This window comes from Cupressus sempervirens, chromosome 5 (assembly GCF_028749045.1).
Source record: "Cupressus sempervirens isolate cs-2001-9-10 chromosome 5, ASM2874904v1, whole genome shotgun sequence".
Lineage (NCBI taxonomy): Eukaryota > Viridiplantae > Streptophyta > Pinopsida > Cupressales > Cupressaceae > Cupressus > Cupressus sempervirens.
The window spans coordinates 351,345,068-351,364,782 of NC_143122.1; the positions used below are offsets into that span (position 1 = coordinate 351,345,068).

Consider the following 19,715-nt stretch of genomic DNA (forward strand, 5'->3'; position numbering starts at 1 on the left):
GCTCATATTATCCACTTCAATTCCAATGATTATCTACTTCAATTCTAGTGATGGATGTATGCATCTGATTGGGGCTACATCCACTCTCGACCGCTCACATGGATTGTCGCCCCCAAGCTATCTTAGTAACAAGTTCGTTCTTTTCCATGTTGATACAAATTCTCTACTTTACAAAATTTATAGCAACAACGCCACTTACAAAGCTTCACAAAACCAGTCCAAAGCCTTATCAATCAAAAGTTGAGAGCATGGAGAACACGAGCCTTCATAAACAAACCATGCCAAAAGAGAGAAACTTGATGACGAACATTATCCAAATGGTCGCCAGATTATTTTAATGGATGACAGTTACAAGATTTACAAAATCATGACTAGTCACCTCCAAGATTGATACTACCGAAAAGGATAGAAGGCACACATAATATTTAGCCATCAAGACATATTGCTTAGATGGAAGTCAAAGGAATAACTCCAAGATCATAAAGAAGGATGAAAACAGAGTGATGCCTCCAACATCGCAAGAAATTGATAGCAGTTGCGAGCGATTCATATCACATGAGCCTTGGCAAGTGTCGTTACTAAACACACACAAAGAAAGAGGAATACATAACCAAAGTCGGAGCTGATGAAAATAAATCTTATAGAGGTCCCAAGAGAAAATTTTGAAATATTTCCCACTAAATCATATCCATGAGACATCTCGAAAAACCTTGCATGGTAATTAAGAACAATTTGAACATAATAAAGCAATACAGAAGCAAAATTCAAATTACCTCCAAGTTCCTATTTTCCATGGGCTCAACGTCTTCAATTTTATTTTTACCATTTCTCTTCAAAGCCTTTTTTTATGTTTTCTTCGGAGCCCTTTTTTAACGTTTTCTATGAGCCTAAACTCCAAATATTTCTTAATGAGAATAATCATGCATTCAGATATGTTGAGCCAATAACAATGATGAGCTCCTCAGGGTCCACGCCAGATTTCAATGAACTCAAGATGAAATCCGCACAAGTTTGTATCATAATTTTAGTTGTTTGCTCACACATGACACAACCTTGAACTTGTTTATCGTAAAAGAAATTACATTCTAGACTTTGAGTAATATTTGCAAGCCTCATACAGATTCGCCTTCTTGACAAAATCCTATCAATCCAAGAAAGATCAACAAAGGATGAAATCAGTGTAACACAGGGACTAGCACCCCCTCCCAAACCTCAAAGTACCCATCCCCAAGACGTCCCCGCACTAGGTACTCAAGTACCCAAGTACCCCCACCTCTACCATTCTGCAACCATGTCACTACTAGGATGGGTACTTGAATTTCTATTTTAATTTTGATTTTTTAATGTTACTATTGAGTTATGTAATATATTACTATGTTGAATGATTCTAGTTCATGTTGCAATTTCGTTATGTTCAAGAATTTTAATGTGGTATGTTCTATTGAAACATCATTTCATAACTAGCATTTCAAGTTCTATATGTATATTACATAACACCCCTCCCTACCTTGTCCTCCCCTTACTACCATCCCTTGGCCATGCCCCCGGCATCCCAAAAAGAAGCCCATTTTCCCTACATCCCAGAAACTTGTCCTACGGTCCCGGCGTACCCCAGTACTCGTGTTACACAAGATGAAATCCTTAGTTTCTAAAATCCTTTTTTGACATTCAATTGTGCCATTATTCACCAATCCTTGATCTTTTAACATTTGTGTGGTACAAAGACATTGCCCAATTCAGCAAAACAAAACCCAATATGGGTAATGAAGAGATAAAAAGATAACTAACTACATGAACCAATGTCTATTTTCATCCAGATAAAATAAAATAAAAATTGTCACACAGCTTAATAGATACTTCACCACTTTGTCATAGAGACATGATTCTCAACATATGCCAAAGAGACTCCACTATTATTGATATCTACCCTACTCTAATACCATGTTAAAGATACTGCCCAAAAATTGAGATAAACAACAATAAGGAATAGAGAAAATAGATACAAGAGAAACACAAGATTACCTTGGGAAAACCCTTCCAAAATGAAGGGAAAAAACCAACCACGCAACAAAATATCACTTTATTGATAATAAAATGTTCCAATGTACAATGTTTTTCACTTAATGTGATATATATAACAAAATAGAGAGACTCTTCACATTACAACCAAAGGTCTCTTTAATTTCCCAAAATATGACTCTTTGTATTTCCATATGCATGCCTCAATGCATGTCATAAAACACGTGACTATATATTTAATATTATAATTATTATCATAAATGTCCTCTTCAGCTGAAGGTGACCACAAAGGTACTAACGCCCATATTTCTAGAGATAAAGATCTCTATCACAGCTATAATCTTCAACACCTCATACTAGAAGATGGTAAAAAGTGTCAATGACGCTCCAAGATGGCATAAGTAAGGGCCTTGGTTATGAAAGAATACATACCACCTTGTTGGATAAAGAGGTTAAAGGGATTGGGGATGCACTGAAGCCCATAAGGGATCCATGGACTAAGAAGGGGTATCTATTGTTTCAAATGGGTGGAAAGATGCAAGAAGTCATCCCTTGATCAATGGCATAGCGATGTCCCCTAAAGGGCTAATGTTTTTCAAATCCATGGACTGTTTTTTGAAATCCATGGATTGTGAGGGGCGAGTAAAAAAATGGGTCATTTATTATTGATATTCTCATCTCTACCATGTCGTCCAAGTTATAATGGGCAACGCAAAGAATTATAGAGTTGTTAGTTTGTTGGTTGAAGAATGATATCAGCATATCTTTTGTACACCCTATGCAATCCACTCGCTAATCTTATGCAACAAAAGATTGGGAACAAAATTGAGTGGATCAAACTAGTGTATGAAGAAGTTGAGAACATTCAAATGGTTGTCATAAACCACCGTGACTCAACGAATTTTCGGATTATTCTCACATTTGGAGCTATTGAAGGTAAGTGAACTTAAAATTGAAGTAGTAATTTAATTTTAAAAGGGAAAGTTGGTATTTTACACTTTCTGATTTTCATAATTTGATTGTGTAATGTATAATGTGTATTTTGGTTTTTGTTCTAATTTCTATTAGAGGGTTGTCAAGACATGTTTCTCGTCAAACTTAATTGCCTTGAGATGACTTGTGAAAGTGAAAGTGGCATTTTGCAATATGTTAAACAGCAATAATTGATCTATATGGAGGCAAAGTAAGACTGAGAGGGCAACAAAAATAAAGCAAAGGATATTGGATGATTGGCGACGGGAATGTGTGGAGTATTACAATAATAGATAGTTTCTATTATCTTTGTTTAGTATCTAACAGTTATCTATTCTAATCTTCTGTAAATATTAGAATGTCTCTAATATTTAGCTTTCTATTTCTAGAATAGAATGTTTCTATTCTTTATGATTGTTTCTTAAGGAAACATCGTTCAATCTCTTGTATAAATTGATCCCATGATCACTGTTAATAACAAGCAAATATTTTCCAATTACTATGTAATATGGTATCAAAACCAATACTCTAAATTTTTCCGAAAATAATTATAATTTCTTAGTTGAAATTATCTGCCTTTTATTTTTTAAATTATTTACATGCATATTTGCTTCCAACTCTCTCTATAATCCGACTAGGGTTTCCGTTCTGAGAGATCTGACTGATAAAAACCGCAAGCAGCAAATTTTTTTGAAAGATTTATAATTTCTCTCGAAATTAGTTGCTCAATTTTTTTGAATTTGTTTCTGAGATTTTCTCTATAGCCCCCCGTCGAGGGTTTCTGTTTTTGTGAGAAATTCATAAGCTCTCCCAGTTTTTGGCTAGGGTTTTTCGAAGAGAAAGTTTGCAAATCGCTTTTTTTTCCCTCTCAAACTCGGACCTGGAGCAACGTTTGAAAATCGCAATTTATTCTACACTGCAAATCATGACTTCAAAAATCGCGAGTCTCTGTCATTACTCATGTTGCAGCTGCTAGGGCACTGTCTTCCCTATCCAAAAATGCGGCATCCATTGCCATTCTCTGATCGATTTCTCAGATGTTTTTCATAGGTCGTGGGTTTGCTAAAAATGGTGCTTTAAGGGTGAAAAAAAACTCCTTTTCTATCTTCTCTTCATTGTTTGTGTTGTCTCAGCAAGAACGCCTCTATTCATAAAGTCTGCAAATCGTGTTTTTTTCCCTTCTAAAACTCGAAACTGGAGCAACGTCTGAAAATCGCAATTTATTCTACACTGTAAATCATGACTTCAAAAATCACGAGTCTCTGTCATTGCTCATGTTGCAGCTGCTAGGGTACTATCTTCCCTATCCAAAAATGTGGCATCCATTGCCATTCTCCTATAGATTTCTCAAACGTTTTTCATAGGTCACGGGTCTACTAAAAATTGTGTTTTTAGGGTGAAAAAAACTCCTTTTCTATCTTCTCTTCATTATCTGTGTTGTCTCAGCAAGAACACCTCTATTCATAAACAAAAATCGATCATTCTCAGACTGAAAAGTCCATTTTTCTTTGCAATTTTTCCTGCATGGCTATCGACCTACTTTTTTGCTCAAAACCCTAGTTTTTTTCCTCAAAATTTTGTCCTAAATCCAAATTCTTTGTGGGTTTTACGAAATCTCAACTAAGTTGCCGTCTGATTTTTCTGGGTGCCTTGATTTTTGAGCCAACAGATCCAAAAATCAACAACATAATCTTTTTGGATTTTTCAAGCTCTCTTCTAAAGCATCCTTCAAATTTTTTGGGTCTTCCATTTTTTTAACTTAAAGAACGTGCCTTCATAAATTTTCACGCTTCTTCATTAAAAAACAGTGCTATGGCATCATTGACCAATATTCTGCTCTAGAGCAATTCAAAATTCAATAGTCAGGCACTTGGGAGCAGCAAATCATAGGAATTTTTGAATATCGAAATACCGATCAAATTGTTATGGGTGTTGCACAACATCCAACTGCACCTAGTACTAATCAGGACACATGGGATATGAATAATCGGGAGGCAATGATGCTTCTCAAATTATGCGTAGTTGTTGATCAGCTCTCTCAGATTCCATTCGATAAGACAACTGTTGAGATATGGGCACATCTCAAAAGTCTTCATGAGACTTCTGACAAAAGCAAAGCTTTCTTCTTGAAGAACACTCTATTCTCTATTATCATGGATGAGCGAACCTCACTCCAAGCTCACTTGATTAGTATTCAGGAAATCCGTAAGCAATTGCTTGTCATCAGTCGTAAGATGGAGGAAGAGGACATTGTGGTTATCACTCTCCAGAGTTTACCAAAGTCCTACGAGCATTTCATCGAGACTCTCAACATCACGTCTTTTAGTGTTGATCTGAAGTTCACATATTTCTGCACACTTCTACTTCAACAAGATCAGTGGAAACAACAGTTCGGTAGCAGTTCCAACGCCACCTCTACAAAGCAAGCCTTTGTCGTCAAATCCTTTCAAAAGGATAAAGGCTAATTTCAGCAAATATCCTCTACTCCAAATTTAGAAGGCCACTAGAAGAAAAACATTCAATGCAACAATTGCCACAAGTTTGGACACATAAAGGTTGAAAGTCGGAAGCACTGCCCTACCTAAGCAATCTAGTTCGCAGCCCACAACGAACAATGAAAAGCACCTTGAGCAGACAAAATCTATCTTTTACACTATTTGACAGCTTCGTGCTCTAGATAGATTAACCATTAAGGGAGGGTATTATGATAATAGATAGTTTCTATTATCTCTGTTTAGTATCTGATGGTTATCTATTGTAATTTTTTGTAACTATTAGAATGTTTCTAATATTTAATTTTTTGTTTCTAGAATAGAATGTTACTATTCTTCACGATTGTTTCATAAGAAAACATCATTCAGTCTCTTGTATAAATTGATCTCTTGATCACTGTTAATAACAAGCAAAAATTTTCCAAATACTATGTAATATGGAGTATCTCTCTAAGTTCATCAAGTCTATTATGGGCATACATTGCTACACGGACATGGATAAGCCTTGCCTTGGAGAGGCGTACAATGGTAAAAACTCAATGCTTGAGAAGATAAATTGTCAATGAAAAAGAGCAAGATCCCGAGGAGACATCCTTCAAACAATTACAAGCAATTGTTGTACAACAATGGAACAAGCTGACCACTCCTCTACATATATAGCACCCAATATATTGTTCTACTACAAAAGCTGCCACCATATAGAGATTTAGATGTGTATGATGGGTACAAGGCAGCATTTAAAAGACTTTTCCTGATGATGATATGCAAGATTGAATCACATATGAGTTCATAGAGTTTGTGAATACAAGAGTTATAAGTAATGATGCTCTTCGTAATCTGTTCAGAAAGGATGTCCGTAGCTAGTAGTAACTCCATGGCCAAAGATTCCAAACATTGCTGCCCTCATCTGTTTAGAAAGGATGCTCATAGCTAGTGGTACCTCCGTGACCAAAGATTCCAAACGTTGCAGCCCCTTGCAATCAAAATCATATCACAAGTTTGTTTTATTTTTAAAATATCAGTTCACTTTGTCTTCATGAATTGGTAGTATTTTTTAGTTTATAAGATTAATAACTCTGTTTTAATTGTTTACTTTGTCTTGTATCCATAGGTTGTTCGTATCAAAAAGGAGTTGAAGCCCATATTCTTTCATTCACTCGGTAAAAGAGAAATAAGTTGCAATGAAAAAGAGCAGAGAACTTTGTATGTGTGCATTGAAATTTGCGTCTCATCTCCCACAAGAATAAATAATACAAAGAATGGGTGATGAAGATGCGGGATTTACATGCAGAGCATTCAGACTTGGATGCTCCCACTTCTCAGCTTTTAGTTACTGAATTTGAAGAATTTGACTTATAATGTTATTAGTGCAGCTGATCCCATTGGCCTTAGCATTGTTTGTAAATCAACTAATGCTAATGAAGAACGAGATGAGATGATAAAGAACAAGAATAAGAAGATGAGGAAGAATATCAGTAAATTATTATTCAATTAGTTTAAATTGAATTTGAAACAATGATACTTGAACTTCGATGTTATGATTTATCATTTAACATTTTAATATTTTGAATCTCTGGTGTCGAACTTTAAGTATGTAATACCAAGTTATCGTTGCAAACCCTAAATTTCATCTCTATAAAAGAGAAACAAGGATAAGGTATATAATTAAGGAAAATATAGAAATAAATTGGATTAAACAAAAGTCACAGTATAGTGGATTACTTATAGATCATGATTCATGGTGCTATGATTACAAGTTTATGGTAATTTTGTTGTTTTTATGATACTGTGTGACACTCTAATCTGAACTCATGCTTCTAGGTTGCATATATCTCTATGTGTGTGTATAACTTTTACATGTTTTTGTACTAACGCACCTAAACCCCTTTTGAAAACTTTGGCATATCATCAAACTGATTCTTCAAAACCAAACCCAAACCAGCAACTTAGAAGGCAAGCTCTGTCATTTCAAAGAGAAATGTATTAATCTCCTTGGGCTAACACAATCCCAAAGGATTTTGGAGAGAACTTCAACAAAGGAGAAGACAGACAGGAAATCATATCATGAATATTCATCGCTAAGACTATCCAAAGCTTTTCAATGAGCGACAAGAAAATGTAATCCTCCCTCAATTAACACTTCAACCAGACTCTTTCCGGTGGAAGATGTCAAACAAGATATAAAATGTTTTGGCAGTAATGATGCACAGGATATTAATGGATTAAAGGATTAATGGATTAAAGGTTGAACTCTTAAAGTGGGGAATAGAGCTGCTGCTCCTCACATTCAAAAGATTTCCATTAGTGTCACTCAAAGCAGTTTTCTGGTATAGACTACCAGCATGGTTATCCCACTCTACAAGAGTGAAGACCCTAATAACCCTTCCAATTACTGTACTAGCATGGTCAATCCACTCCTTGGAAGATATTTGGAAGCATGATAGAGTGCAAAATCAGCAGTTGGTCAAAGAAGAAGAAACAAGAGTGATAGTGCAAGCTGGATTTAGACCAAGACACTCTAACATCAACCATTGCATAACTCTTAAGCACCTTATTGAAAAAGTTTGGGACCTCCAAGGTAGAGACGCCTTTTGTTGTTTCATAGGCTTCAGAAAAGCTTTCAACACTATGTCCAGAGACGAGCTTTGGAAAAGAATGGAGAAACTCAAGTTTCCAAATGAGCTTAGAGCAGCAGTACATAAACTTTATGAACAAGTTAGAGCTAGAATCAGAAAAATGAAAGTAAGTCAAAAATTCTTTGGAAATGATATTTGGGGTAAAACAGGGATACCCACTCTTGACACTCTATTTGGCTTGTATAATGATAAACTTGAATGTTGGTTAAACAGAACTATTGGGAAGGACATCCAACTTACTGGTTGTGTGTTGAAGTTGCTTCTTTATGTGGACAATCTCATTTTAATTGCACAAACTGTCCAAGCTTTCAGAAAACACTTGGAAGCTCTAGAGAGTTTTTGTCAGGAGTTTGGCATGCAAGTGAACGGTAGCAAAACCGAGATCACGATTCTCTCCTTAAAAAGGATGAAGCCAACAAGTTTATTTCATCTTCAGAGGAAGTCTATGAGAGATTGTGGAGAATACAAATACTTGGCAATTGATTTCCACAACAGGCTTAAGTTGGAGACATGTAGAACTAAATGGATACAAGGAGGTTGGACAGCTTCTTTTCTTACTACAAGAAAAGTGAAGAAAGGCAGAGCTATGAGATTGGAAAACCCCGAAAACTCTTTTTCGCCTGTTGGTGACACCAGTTGTGTTCTATGGTTGTGAGGTTTTGTGGAGCACCCTTTCAAATCACAAATGGAACAAATAGAAAGAATTCAAAAGAATCTTATCACAAGTAATCAAAGTCAATCAATGGTTCCATATGATATTCTCGTAAAGGAAGCAGGTATAGATTCTCATAAAGGAAGCAGCTATGCTTCTGCTGAGGCATTGTTGCAGGAGCATCATGGATGATCCTGATCATTTCCTTTCAAATTTTGGATTTGTGATCATTAGGAAGATATGTTTAGATGTTTTGAGCATGTTGGAGTCATTTCATATTGAGCTGTAAAAATCTGTTCATGTTGTGTCACAATAAGGCATTGTTTGCTCATTGGTCAAACTGGGTCAACATCAGTAAAAGGTCAACTATACATCAATTTTTGTTCTTGAATAAAATTTCATGTCTTGATATGTTTCTTCTTCCTTTTGGTTGCACTTGGATAGGTCATAGTTGGGTTTAGGTTGAAAATGCTCACGTATTGCATTTTTTGCAAGAAAAGTTGCAAAATGCAACTTTTGAACTTTTTCCATTTTTGTGGGAGTTGAACACTCAAGTGAAGTTTTTGCCATGGAGATGCAGCTTGGAAGCTGGAAAGCCATTTGCCACGTCTGTATAAGACCCTTCAAAGACTTTTGGTCTGGTTAATGAAGTTTGTGCTTGGATTTAGTGTGCAACTCCCAGACTGTGATACTCGGTAAGTCTATTGTCTTAATGCATTTCACTTCACACTGATTTATGTAACTTGGTGAATGAACTGAAGATGCTTGGCATTTCATTTTGTTCACATTGAATACATTGGTAGATTTTACTTGGTTTTAAAGCCTTATCAAAATTATGATTGCTCACTGGTCCTATAAGGACTGTAACCAGGATTTTGACAAGAATGGGCTATCTCTCTTAATTTCACTGTTGGAAAATGAAGATCTTTTGCAGAGAGGGAGGCAGCCTCGTGTACAATAGGGTTTTGTTCTCATTTTTCATGCCATCACCTTTTCCTTGCAAGATAAAACCTGTTAGGTTAGGCATTCAAATGTGCCTAACCTGGTATTGTGTAGCAATGCGTGGTAGTAAAGGTTGTATGAAGTTTGGAACAATATCGAGGTGTATGGGAGTGTATGAAGTGAATCCAACAAGGTTGTGAAGATTTGCCAGTTGGATGATATCCAAAATATTGAATTTGTATAACCCTACCATTAAGGCCTCAAATTCTTAATCTTAAGGTATTTAAGGTTTGGTGACTTGATACAACTTGGGGACCTAAAACTTACAAATCTTAGAGAGCTCCCAAATGGGTATCTGAATGTCAATTTGGTTTTGAGGGTGTTTTGGAGAAATTTGAAGTCATTTGCCAAAAACTCGATAAGGAGGCATAATTGAGTTAGATCTGTTTTAGGCCTAATTGACAGTATCTTATTGTGGGTGTTTGAATTGGGGTTTGGAACCTCAAGGATAGTTGAATCCAAGATGGTGGAGTTGCCTAATGCCCCTGTTATGCTTATGGGCTGCCTTGGTGGTGATAGAGCTGAAAGATCCTAGGGGGTGCTAGCGAGGATTGATAGGAAGGTGTAAAGTCCCATTGAAGTTTGGTGAAGCTTAGTGCGTGGGAGTGGGAATAGGTGAGATTGAGGTATTTGGTGGATGTGAGGGCACCATCACCCTTCTACCCAGTTGCCTGACCCATTGGAAAACTTGGCCATTTGCCTTGGCATAGCTTACCTTGACCAAGTGTGGACTTACCTTACCTAGTATCAACTCTACTTGCATCAGGCATCAGCAGTAAACAATTTGCTAAGCTATCTAGATAAAGTTGAAATATAGATAATCATCAATGGCCCAAACTAGTCATTGAAGAGAAGCTAGTGTGTAGAAAGAAGGCATAGATGAAACATGAAAATAAGTGGTTGAGCAAATGGGACATTAACATGCAACAATGTCCCATCAATATGTAACGTTCCCATCTTTTTAACAACTCAGTGGAGTTCTTAGCCTTTACATTCTCCGAAAGCTAAGTGAAGAAATAAGGAGAAATTGATTAAATTAATTTCTTATAAAGTCATTAAAAAAAATTAAATTAAAAGGTGACTTTATATTTAATTAATTTAATTTTCTAGAAGCACAATTAATTATTGTATTGCAAGGGAGAAGCTTCTAGAGAATGCATTTTCTAGAAATACAATTAATTATTGTATTAAAAAGGAGGAAGCTTCTAGAGAATGCAATTAAATAATATTTTATTTCCTTTTAGAAAGGTGAAGGAAAAGAATAAATAGAGGTGACAGCTTCATTGTTCATCATCCAATTATTGTGAATTGCATTTGCTATAAAATTGAGAGAAGAAACTAAGGTTTCCGATTTCAGTCAACTATTGGAGAACGTCAACTCTTCAATGTTGCAACTATTTGAGGTGGTGAAATATCCACTGAATTTGGTATTCAAGAGAGCTTCAATTCAGCAGTTCTATTTGCGCTTAAATTGGAGCATACATTTATTATTGGCTGCTACAGTACGCAAATGATGCTGCACTACAGTACTTATGCTTGATTCATCCTTAGGCATCACTATTATCGGGTTCCTCTGACAGCTATTAGTAGTTAACATTGTAATTTTTTTGGGCATATGATTTTGCTATGATAATTTAGAATCAGATTTTGGCATTATTGTAGTCATTATTGTAAGCCATTTGTCTTGGCAAACTCATAGCAACATTGTACATGAGAATGAATTCAATAAAGGAGATACATGTTGCATACCATTTGTTTGACGATATGTCCATCTAATAGCATATATGCTCAGCATAATAGTTGTATGTCAATTGCTTGTCAAAATATCAGTTCACTATAGGTATGCATTCCATATCTAGTTTCCATGTATATGCATTGAAAATATCAAAAGAACTGCACTTGCATATTAGTTCATTGTAAGAGGCATTGTAATACCATTTGCGAACATTCTAAATTTCTTAGCATTGAAAGGCAGCAATACAAATGTTTGACAATATTCCTTGAGCTAAAATCAGTTAATTTGGGCAAGGGATATTACATTGGTATCAGAGTTAAATCCTCCATCCTGAGGGTTTAGCAATCACAAGCCACTTGGGGTTGGCTCTCACAAATTTTTCACTATCAAGTGAGCTTTGTTTGACAAGGAACGAGATTTTATCAAGCAGCTAGACACCATGGGTGACAGGCAACAGCATAGCCCACCAAGAGACAATAAGAATGAGGATCGGGAAACAAAGGAATTTTTCAAAGCAATGGTTACAGGACAAGAGCGAATGGCTCAGGCTTTGCAGGCACTCACCACCATGGTTGAGCACATGAACCCACAGGACAGACGGAATTTGGAACAAAGGGATAACAGGAGTGCAGTGGGATCACCTAAAACTCGTAAAACTCTTTCCAGAATAGCAGACAGGCCCACACCTCCTACTTTAGTTAGAGAGGAACCAGTACAAGAACCAACTGAGGAAGTTGAGGATGAGACATTTGCAGATATCCTTATGGCTGCAAATGATGAATGGGAATTATTGGCACCACAAATTTGGGAGAGGATGACCTTTGAACACTTTGCAAATCAGAGAAGAGAACATTACAGGTCACTCAGACAGGATAGGAGGCCTAGGGGGTCAAAATAGTGAGCTGAAGAGAGCTACAGACAAGCTTATTATGCCTACATTTGATGGAAGTGGTAAGATGACAGCTCAAGCTTGGATTCATAAACTTGACACATCCTTGGCACTGAGGCCAATAATAGAGATTGAAGCTATCAAATACACCACTTTGCATTTGGAGGGAGTAGCACATGATTGGCGATAGCATGGTATGGTAACACGTTAACATAATCAGGTGACAAAGTATCAAGACTTTGTGGATAGGTTGGTTGAAAGATTTGACAAGAAAGATCTAGATGTTTACTTCTGGGAATTAGCACAGCTGAAACAAATAGGCAATTTGGAGTATTTCATTGGTGAATTTCAGCAGTTGGCAGTCATGGTGCCAAACATTTCAAAGCGTAAATTGATATTTTTTTCATTGAAGGCCTATCAGAACCATTGAGAGGTTAAATAAAGGCATTTGATCCCATTTCTTCATAGGAAGCTATAAAAAAGGCAAGAAGTGTGGAACATGCAGTCCCAACAAACAAATTTCAGTCCAAAGGAGCATCTTCTAGTAAGGATAACAAACCATTTTATAAAAAATCAAAAAAGACTGATTTTTAAAATGATTCTAAAGATAAAACTCCAGCACCTTTTGATAGGGAAACATTAAATGATTTAAGGAAGAAAAAATTATGTTTCTACTGTAAGGGACCTTATAATGCAAACCATAACTGTCCTCTTAGACCAAAGGGAAAAGCTAACAGAGTTATGTGGGCATACGATGAGGAATCAGAATCAGATGATTAAGACCAACAATCTGATATAGAGAAAATAGATGGTGAAAAAAAGGAAGACAAGGCTGAAAACTTGTCTAAAATGAAGTCCACGAATGGGCAAGGAGATGGGCAACTTAGGGAACCTTGTCTCACTAGTATCGAGCAGGAAGGATCATTTCGAATGAGAGGAGTACTTACTGGACAATGAGTTATAACTTTGGTTGATACTGGAGCCACTCATAATTTCATTGATGCTAGGTTGGTGGAGAAGAGTGGCATACAAACAGAGGAATTTGGGGGAATTAGAGTGAGGGTAGCTGATGGCTATGTCCTCAATTGTGATTGTAAGATCACTAGACTCCCATTGGAAGTTAATAATTATGCCTTTAAGGAAGATTTCTATGTTGCGCCTATGAGAGATACAGATATAATCCTTGGGATGAGTTGGTTGCACGATATTGGTGAGTTCACTCTTAATCTCAAGGAGATGGAGATGAGGTTTAAAGTGAATGGGAAGACACAAATTCTTAAAGCACTTAGGGACAGTGATTTCAAAATGGTCTCTTTCCGGAGGATGGCTCAATTGATTCAACATGATCAAGTAGAGTGGGCAGCAAAGTGCATATTAATGCCATCAGAGGAGGGACAGCAGAAGACTGAATATCCTCCTAATATTCAAGAGCTTAGAGTTAAACACTCTAAGGTGTTCAGTAACATTCCACTAGGTAGACCACCAGACAAGGGTATTGAGCACATCATTGAGTTAGAGGAGGGGGCTAAGCCCATCATGATTACACCTTATAGGCATCCAAAGAGGTTGAAGGATGAAATTGAAAAAACCATAAAGAAGTTACTTGCTATGGCCACATTAGACCAAGTAAGCCTCCTTTCGCTTCTTCAATGGTGTTGGTGAAGGAGGAGGATGGGACATTGAGGATGTGCATTGATTACAAGGTGCTTAATAGGAAGACAATTAAAAACAGGTACCCCATTCTCAGGATCGATGAGTTGATAGATGAGCTTCATGGAGCTTGCTTCTTCTCAAAAATAGATTTGAAATCAGGTTATCACCAGATCAAAGTTAGAGAGCAGGACATCGAGAAGACAGCCTTTAGATATCATTGTGGCCATTTTGAGTTTGTAGTTATGCCATTTGGGCTAACTAACACACCTGCTACTTTTCAGGCAACAATGAATAGGGTTTTCCACCCTCAGTTAAGGAAATTCGTACTTGTCTTCTTCGATGATATCTTGGTGTACAGTAGATCTTGGGAGGACCACTTGGTTCACCTTGACACAGCGTTGGATATATTGGGCAAAGTCATTGTATGCAAAGGAGTCGAAACGTGATTTAAGTATGACAGAGTTGTATTTAGATCACATCATCAATGCAAAAAGCGCACGCATGGATCCTGAAAAGATTTGTGCCATTGTGGAGTGGCCTTCACCACTGAACCTTACACAGTTGAGGGGCTTTCTGGGATTATGTGGTTTCTACAGGAGGTTTGTGGATGGCTATTCCAGGCATGCAGCACCCTTGATAGATTTGATGAGAAAGGGAGCTTTCTTGTGGACTCTTGAGGCACAGAAGTGTTTTGAGAAATTTAAGGAATTGATGACTTCCTATCCAGTGTTAGCGTTACCAAATTTCAGCAAACCTTTTGCGCTACACTGTGATGCTTCCGGAGAGGGCATTGGAACGGTGCTTATGTAGGAGAAGCACCCTATTGCTTATGAGAGCAGGAAATTAAGAGGGTCAAAGCAGAGCTCCAACATATATGATAAGGAGATGTTAGCCATTATGCATGCATTGGCTAAATTCAAGCAATATTTGGTAGGTAGCAAATTTTGTATTAATACTGACCATAATAGCCTAAAACACTTTTTGGGACAGTGAGATCTCAATAATAAGCAGCAGAAGTAGGTGAGCAAGTTACTGTCCTATGACTTTGATATTACATATTTTAAGGGGACACAGAATGTAGTTGCTGATGATTTATCACGTAGGCCCCATTTGAGCTTATTGATAGATATATCAGAGGATTGGAGACACTTGATTCTTGCAGATTATGCAAAGGATGCGTGGATAGTCGGATTCATAGATGGAACCATAGTTCCAAAAATCACCATGAAATCGCCGAAATCGCGATAAGATTCATGGCTCCCGATTTTTTTGGAATCGAAAATCGCTGGTGGCGATTTTTTCTTGTGAATCGCCTGAATCGCCAAAATCGCCATCGTGAATCTCCAGAAATCGGCCACGGCAGCAAGGATAGAAAGTTCAATTTTTTAAAAAAAACACATGTTTTATTTGCTTTCTAAGTTGACTTTCCTCTTTGTTATAACCCTAAAGAGCCTTCTATTTGCTTAGTATGAGTAGAAGAGAGGAAGAGTGAGAGAGAAGAAGAGAAAAGAGAATCCATAGGTTTCCAACCGGCAAGAAGGAAGAGCACCAAAGAGATCAGAAGTCCATTTGAGGAGGCCATAAATTGCATTGGGAGCATTAAGGAGTCAATATCAACACTCCTCGACTCATTTGCAAGAAGTAAGTGTTGGTTTTTTTTTTGCATGTTAGTGTAGTATGCATTTTTTGTTAAATTTTTTTAGTGTTCATTTGCAAATCTTGAATGTTTTTTATTTTTACTAAATTGCAAACTAGGGTTTGTTGTTTTGTAGTTTTTGTTTATTAGTTGCAAACTTTGATTTTTTACATGAATTTTTTTATTGCAGTAGCCCTTTGCTTTCATTTTCCAATTTCCACAATGGGTAAAAAAGATGAATGCTGGAAATATAATGAAGAGTTTCCTGGGAGAACCAAATATCAAACAAAATGTATATTTTGCAAAGAAAAAATAAATTCGAGAGGTATCTATAGATTGAAATACCACACTGCTGGCATACCTGGCCATGATGTCACAGTTTGCACTCAACAAACCGCTGAGGCAAAACGCTCTTGTTTAGTGGCATTAGAAAAAATTGAACAAGACAAGTTGACTAAGAAAATTCAACTTGAAGGGTTAAGAGGTATTGGCTCCGGTGCTCCCACATCCGCAACCGCATCTACATCTGCAAGTGCATCTGCATCAGCTTCCGCATCTGTAGGTTGTGTTGGAGAGGGTTCTTCTAGGCCTCCTTTTCATCCTAGTGCTAGTGCTCATGTGAGTGTTAGTGGTAGTTGGTCTCATACTAAGACAGAGTCCAACACCAACCTATTGCGGCCTAGAGTGCGGAAAAGCAGAATGGATAGTTACTTTGTGCCCCACACTACTCCTGGCTCCCAACCCACGCTTGTGGGCATGGGTTTGAACAAGGAGATTCATGATGCTGCTAGAAAAGAGATTTGCAAATTCTGGTACTTTTGCAACATTCCATTTATTGCAGCCAAGTAATTGATTCTTTTTTCTTTGTTATCTTCAAAGTTAAAGTTAAAAGTAAAAGTAAAACTTTAATTATATCTACTTGTTTTATGATTTTAGTTTTTGACATCTAAATTTCTAATCAATATCATTATCTATTTGTGACAGGACTCCTTATTGGCAGAACATGATAGATGCAGTTACCATTTGTGGTCCGGGGTTTAAAGCCCCAACTGAGGCTGAGTTGAGTGGATACCTCCTGGAGGAAATGGTTGAGGATATGAGGCATGAGCTTGAGGACAACCGAAAGGAGTGGATCGAAAAGGGTTGCACCATCATGACTGATGGTTGGACAGATAGGAGGGGAAGAACACTCCTCAATTTTCTTGTATCCTGTGGAGGTGATTGATCATTCTACTTTCCTACATACATAATTTTGAATCGTGATTGACTATTTCAAATTTTGATTTGCTGATTGCTAATAGTAATTATAATTCGTTGTTTTGTTACTTGTAGGATATACCATGTTCCTCAAATCCATTGATGCTTCTGCTCATGTAAAAAACGCCACATACTTATGTGAGGTTATTGAGGAAGTTATAGCAGAGGTGGGGGAACAACATGTGGTGCAAGTGGTGACGGATAATGCAGCAAGTTATGTTGCTGCAGGTAAACTTTTAACTTTTTAAGTTTTGAAAATAAATTTATTTGAATTTTGAACTTTTTCTAATTCTAAATTAGAATTTCTAAGTTTCCTAAGTTCTAACATGTTTGAAATTTGAATTTCTAATTATCTTAAAATTGTTGTAGGCAAACTTTTGATGGAGAGGCACCCCACCATATTTTGGTCCCCTTGTGCAGCACACTGCCTTGACCTCATGTTGGAGGAAATTGGCAAACTTGAGTGGGTCAAGTCATGTGTGGAAAGGGCAAAAAACATATGCAAGTTTATTTATAATCATTCATTTGTCCTTAGCACAATGAGGAAGTACACAGGAGACAAAGAGTTAGCTCGTCCAGGGATCACGAGGTTTGCCTCGAATTTCATCACCTTGCAGTCCTTGTTGACATCAAGGGATGATTTGAGGAGCATGTTTGTTGGGCGGGAGTGGATTTCATCTTCCTATGCTACGACCACTGCAGGGATAGATGTGGTGGATTGCATATTTGATGATGATGGTTTTTGGAAACCTGCTAGAGAAATCCTTAAGGTAATTTTATTGCAATTTAACATTTAATATTTTACAGTTTACTATGCTAATTGTTTAATGATTTAGTTTTACCTTAAGTTATATTATTGAATTATTCTATGTTTAAGTTTTGACTCAAATTTTTGTTTTACTTTATATGTAGGCCACTGAGCCTCTTGTATCTCTCCTACGAACTGCTGATGGGGAGAAGCCCTCTATGGGCTACATATATGAGGGCATGGATAGGGCCAAGGAGGCCATTAGAGCTCAGTATGCAGGAGTGCAGGAGAAGTATGCCCCTATTTGGGACATCATTGATAGGAGATGGCAGAATCAGCTCCACAGACCCATCCATGCAGCAGCTTACTTTTTGAATTTGGCATTTCGTTTCCGTCCTGACTTCAAGGCGGATGAGGAGGTTCTCACCGGATTATATACAGTGATCCAGAGGTTGAGTACTGATGAGGATAGCAGTGCTGCAATTATTGAGCTTGATAAGTTCAATAATAAAGAAGGGCCACTTTTCTCTAGCAGGGTAGCCATAGATGCTCGGGAAACAATACAGCCAGGTAAAAATTAAATAATATATTCAATATTCATGAATCTAGATTCTAAACTTAAAGTTGATTATGTAATTTTAGAGTTAACTTTTAATTTGTAATTTGTAAATGAGACTAATTATTTTTATTTTCCCTTATTTCAGATAGATGGTGGCAAATGTTTGGGGCCACAACCCCAAAACTTCAAAAAATTGCCATTCGTATTCTGAGTCAACCAAGCAGTGCTTCTGGATGTGAGCGCAGTTGGTCCATGTTCGAGCACATCCACTCGAAGAGGAGAAACAGGTTGACAGTGCAGAGGTTGAATGATCTTGTCTTCGTTCATTACAACCTCCGTCTTAGGATCAAACAGATTTTGGGCACTGACTCCTCTCCGATCATTCTGGAGGAGATTGATCTAGAATCAGAGTGGCTCACAGAGGTTGTAGATCCAGTCTTCACTGAAGAAGACCGTGCGTGGATTGACCAGGTGGATATAGAGGCTGAGGCAGCTAGAGCACGTTCTTCAGGCATTGGTAGACGCACACGTGCACGCACAAACACAGGCCCTAGCGACATTCGTGAGCCCATCTTATATGCGGGAGATATGGCTCGACAGTCCTCTAGGACCTACATTAGACACCTTGCTACTAGGCAGACTGGATACTCAGAGGCTGAGGCTGAGGCTGTAGCCGAGCTTGAGGATGATGTTGAGGATGATGATGACTATGAGCCTGAGGCTTGAGCTGGAGCCTTGTTTTTATATTTTGTTTACAGATATTGATACCGAATCATTGATAGACATATGTTTCAAACTTTCATGGATCTTCATCTTAGATTCTTACATAAATTTATGATTTGATGTCTTATGGATCATCTTACATACATTCTATGATTTAAATCATTATGATCATTTGATTTCTATTTACTTCAGCTAGCCTACAATTTACATTTTAGATAACATAGTTACGTATGTGATGGATTTTATGTTCCATGTTTATGTATGTTAAGTTTTAACTTCTATTTGATGATGTTATAGTGTGCTTAAGTTATATTCAATAAAGGGTGCATGAAATAAGTTTTAAATTGTTAAAATCTTTAAATTTAAAGGGTTTTTTCAAATTTGCCGATTCATCGCCAATTCATTGCCGATTCACGATTTGATTCGGCCTTGCCGATTCCGATTCGCGTTTCTTTGGATGGAACTATTCAAGACAGCAAATACACCCTTGTGAATGAGCTCATCATTTACAAAGGGCGAATATTTTTGGTTCCGGGCTCAGTAGTGAGGAGGATGGTTCTGAAATCTTTTCATGATTTACCTACGGTAGGACATCCTAGTTTCTACAAGACATACCAGCAAATTAGAGAGCGCTTCACATTGAAAGGGCTCAAAGCAGAGGTACTTCAGTATGTTAGGGAGTGTTCCCACCTGCCAGCAGAATAAGCAGGAACACTCCTATCCAGGTGGTTTACTTCAGCCA

General features: G+C 37.3%; 2 protein-coding genes across 3 annotated transcripts in view; one reads left to right on the plus strand and one right to left on the minus strand.

Moving 5' to 3' along the window:
* LOC149556168 (uncharacterized) overlaps window positions 1-19,715 on the minus strand; it is a 70,060-nt gene that overhangs the window by 46,322 nt on the left and 4,023 nt on the right. The window lies entirely within an intron of this gene.
* Window positions 15,759-19,678, plus strand: LOC149556169 (uncharacterized). The gene is made up of 6 exons (XM_089785841.1): window positions 15,759-16,903; window positions 17,019-17,171; window positions 17,313-17,713; window positions 17,856-18,261; window positions 18,396-18,504; window positions 19,450-19,678. The coding sequence occupies exons 1-6, from the start codon at window positions 16,690-16,692 to the stop codon at window positions 19,676-19,678; spliced, it is 1,512 nt and encodes a 503-aa protein (XP_089641967.1). The 5' UTR covers window positions 15,759-16,689.